This window comes from Benincasa hispida, chromosome 3, assembly GCF_027475165.1.
Source record: "Benincasa hispida cultivar pf3 chromosome 3, pf3_genome.v1.1, whole genome shotgun sequence".
Classification (NCBI taxonomy): Eukaryota; Viridiplantae; Streptophyta; class Magnoliopsida; order Cucurbitales; family Cucurbitaceae; genus Benincasa; species Benincasa hispida.
Window position 1 is genome coordinate 47,847,959 of NC_143480.1, and position 4,537 is coordinate 47,852,495.

At 32.6% G+C, this 4,537-nt stretch overlaps 1 protein-coding gene across 1 annotated transcript; it reads left to right on the top strand.

Annotated features, from left to right (window-relative positions):
• LOC120074428 (NADPH-dependent aldo-keto reductase, chloroplastic-like) lies at nucleotides 1–3,991 on the top strand. Its single transcript, XM_039027545.2, has 6 exons — nucleotides 1–123; nucleotides 937–987; nucleotides 1,333–1,409; nucleotides 1,555–1,642; nucleotides 1,728–2,003; nucleotides 3,330–3,991. Exons 1-6 carry the CDS (start codon nucleotides 7–9, stop codon nucleotides 3,660–3,662), a joined length of 942 nt encoding a protein of 313 aa, XP_038883473.1. The 5' UTR covers nucleotides 1–6; the 3' UTR covers nucleotides 3,663–3,991.
• The last annotated feature ends 546 nt before the right edge of the window (nucleotides 3,992–4,537 follow it).

A 4,537-nucleotide genomic window follows, 5' to 3' on the forward strand; every position in this document is an offset into this window, starting at 1 on the left:
ACAAAAATGGAGAAAGTTTTGCATTTTGATCTGAATACCGGAGCAAGAATTCCCGCGGTGGGCCTCGGAACTTGGAAAGCCCCTCCCGGCATCGTTGGGGAAGCTGTCAAAACCGCCGTCAAGGTTTCTCTTTTATTTTTTTTCTTTGACGTATGTACACGAAGAATCGAACATCTTACTTCGAGATTGATAGTATACCATTCACTTTGATTTATGCTCGGCCTCCACTTTTCTTCCTCTAATTTCCTCCTCACATCAATCTCATTAATCAACACAAAATACAACTCAGGGACACAGTTGGGTCATAATACTTACAATAATCCTAATTTTAGACTTGAAAGAAAAATGTTGCAATTCTTACCTTTTAATAAGGTTTTCTTTGAATATTTGTTAAAAATAATTTCCTTCCAGGTATATAACACATATGTACGGTACAAAGAAAAAAATTCAAAGAAAATGTCACTAGAGCTAAATATTTGTTAAAATTTATGATTTTTGACAAACTTATTCAATAATTTATTTGTGTATTAGTCAAACTTAAATCTGTACAATACTTATATTATTAATTGAAGTTGGTGAGTAAAATTTTTATATTACTCTTTGTTCAAATTGGTAAGAAAAATTAGTGAAATTTGAATAGAACGTAGAACAAAGTGTTGACTCTAGGGTCACAAATTCGTTAAAGTTGAGAATTCAAAGTGAAAACTGTTGTTTAAGGGTAAAACTTTGGTAATTTTCCAAAAAATAGTTGTCATCTCTCCCTCAATTTTACTTATTTATTCTTTTAATTCAAAAAAATTGAGTTATTCAAGTTTATAAAACTGAAATAATAATACATGTCATATCATATGTACTCAACTATATTCTAATTGACTCACTCTCTCCCACCTTTATTAGGAGAAAATAATTTTTCTAACTCTCCCTTTCTCTGTGCAGGTTGGTTATAGGCATATTGATTGTGCTCATGTCTATGATAACGAAAAAGAGGTCTTTTTTTCTCTCTTATGAGTCAACTTATTTATGAATATAGTAAATTTTTACTATTTATCAATGATAGACCGTGATAGACTACAATAAATCGCGATAGACATCTATCAGTGTCAATGATAGAAATCTATCACGATCTATCATGGTCTAATCATTGATGGAGTCATGAACATTTTTATTTGTTTATGAGGAAACAGAATCTAATTCCTAAAATTAAAAATTTAGTCTACGAACGGTAAAATTAGCAAATGTCTTTTAATATTAAAAATCTTGATCATAATTCTGTTGGATACAACATTGAAAATTCTGAGTTCTATTGAACATATAAAATTCACTCTCTTGCAGGTAGGAATAGCATTAAAGGAGCTATTTTCAACAGGTGTAGTCCAACGAAGTGAGATGTTCATCACTTCTAAACTTTGGTATCCCATCAAAATTACCCTTATTTTTTCCCCTTAATTTGTCAAATGAATATTTTTTATATTAGGAAAAAAAAAACAATACTTTAGATCAAAATTAATAGTATAAAATTAAAATTAATTAGTAATTTGGGGTGGACCTAAACAGGTGTAGTGATCAAGCACCTGAAGATGTGTGCAAAGCATTGAGCAAGAGCTTAGAAGACCTTCAACTTGATTACATTGATCTCTACCTTGTAAGTGCCTTTCTTACCCTATTCTTATTTTCTTTTGACGACTCACCGACGAATGAAATATTGACATGACATGTTTATTATATAGATACATTGGCCGTTCAGGACGAAACCTGGGTCGAGAGGGTTCGCTCCGGAGGTGATGGAACCGTTGTGTATAGCGGAAACGTGGAACGCGATGGAGGGGTTGTATGCATCAGGGCAAGCAAGGGCTATTGGTGTGAGCAACTTCTCAACAAAAAAGCTCCAAGATTTGCTAAAAACTGCAAAAGTTCCACCTGCTGTTAACCAAGTTGAATGCCACCCAGTTTGGCAGCAACCTGCCCTTCATAACTTGTGCAAATCCACTGGTGTTCACCTTTCGGTACAGTTTTCTTTACGCATATATTTATTAAGTGCTTTTTGCAAACTGGAATAGCTACGGGTGCACAAATTTACGTAGAGATAATTGAAAGTTCTGATGTTGACACATTCATAGCATTCTCGTCACACTCCATATTGTATTCCATAAAAGCTCAAAAGAAACAACAGAGTTCATACAAGGAGAGCTCAAAAGAAGAAAAACATTACAGGAGAAATACAAATGAGGGTCATAAGGAATAAATTGAAACAGATTAAATCATTGAAATAAAATTGAAATTAAAACTCAAACTATAGGGACTAAATTGAATCTTCTAAATCTATACGAAGGAAATTGAAAATTTTCTCAAATTAGAGAGATCAAATATTTATGAAAAAATTATGTGTATCAATTAAATAGACCTGATAGCCATTTGGTTTTTGTACTCTACTCTTGATTGGGGTTTGCTTTAGAGAAATAAAGTATAAAACTATAGGAGTTGTTTGAGAGGTTGAAATGTAATTATGATTATTAGGAATTAGAGGAGTGTCGGAATACGTGAGGAATCGAAGGTGAAGCGAAAATGGATCGTGAAGCGTGAAAACGGTGGAAAAGAGGGTTGGGTTGAAAACCATGTGAATGAAATGAGTTTGGTATTACAAATGAGTTTGGTATTACAAATTGGATCCCAAAGCGCTCATTCTAAAGATGAGTTTTGGATTACATTTCATTACAAACTCATTCCATTACGAGCCTCCAAACAGCCCCTAGAAGAGTTGAATTCTTAAACAAATTCTAAAAACAAAAACATATTTTTTAAAAACTACTTTTTTTAATTTTTAGAATAATTTGGATATTGGTATAAGGTAGATAAGAAAACAAGAAATTTAAAGATATGAGGGGACGTTATAGGATTAATTTTTAAATATTAAAAACCAAAAAATTACCAAACGAGGTCTTAATAATTAAAATTATTTTTTTTCCACTTTCAAACTAAGTTATATTTTAGTTCAACAACTGCATGGTGGGGGATGGATTGAATATCTGACCTCATCTCTTAGATTAGAATGCATGCCAATACTACTAAATCAAGCTCAACTTTGGCACTAAATTATTTATCTTGTTATTAATGTAAATCTTCATATTTAGATCATTAATACCTGATCTTTTTATATATATTGTGGATATATATAAAAGATATTGGAGATATCAGTTAATATCGATGTCAAACCCTTTAATTTATGGTATATTAACGTATCGAAAAATATTTTAATCATTGTTCGATGCCCAAGTGTCATATCCACATAATCTTTAAAGTGTTAACTAAAGTACTAGAGAAATGAGTGGCAGGCATATTCTCCATTGGGATCTCCAGGGAGCTGGGTGAAAGGTGAAATCTTGAAGGAGCCAATACTCATAGAAATTGCTGAGAAACTTAACAAATCACCAGCACAAGTAGCCCTTCGATGGGGCATTCAAAGTGGCCATAGTGTGCTTCCAAAGAGTGTAAATGAATCAAGGATCATTCAAAATCTTAGCTTATTTGATTGGTCCATTCCTCCTGAGCTCTTTTCAAAATTCTCTCAAATTCATCAGCAGCGTCTTCTTCGAGGGGAATTTGCAGTTCATGAAACTCAAAGCCCTTACAAAAGTATCCAAGAGCTTTGGGATGGTGAAATTTGATATCAGTATGAAATATCAAATATTGAAGAAATGATAAACTTGATAACTATTCTTTGAACTTGTATACTACGTTCTTTTTTTAGGACCCCATTTTCATATTCATCCCCAGTGTGCTTTGTAATAATAATTTCTTTTCTTTTTAGCCTTTTAAGTTCGTTGTCGTTCTTGTTAAGGATCCCACATTAGAAAAGTTATGGGACCCACCGTCTTAAATAAAAATAAATATGAATTAATTAGCCTTTTTGGGTGTAATTTTACTATAATGAACCTATTAATAGTCATGTTACATGATTTAGATAAAAATTATGTAACAAATGCTACCTTCTCTAGCTCAGCTATATAATAATAAAAAAAAAATTATATATGATAAGGGCCAACAAATGGGCAATTCACTTAGACATAAAAAAATTACATAAACATCCATCCAAATCTTCTATCTAATAGGTATGTTTGACAACTTCCTTTTGTCTCATGTAATTTAAAATAATGGTCATTGAAGTTGGTGGAGCTAACCACTGTCAAAGGTCTTAGGAATTGGCTGCTATGGTGGTGGTCAGATATGGTTGGAGTTGGCCCTCGGAATCATGGCTGAAGTGGCAATGGGGACGGGCATCGGTAGTGATAAGGGTTGAGTGCTTTTTTGGTGGATATGGATGTAAAATATTGGTGACATACAAAATTGGCCTACCAAACAATGAGTTGAATTCATATTTCAACTCATAGCAACTCATACCCAAATATTCATGGAATGTTTTATTTGATTGGACGAAAGTTGAAAATATCCGTCTATATGTTGATATATTCCATGGATATATTCGTAAATTGGGAGGTTTGCCATTGATATTAAATATTCATTGATATCTCTAGTATCTTTT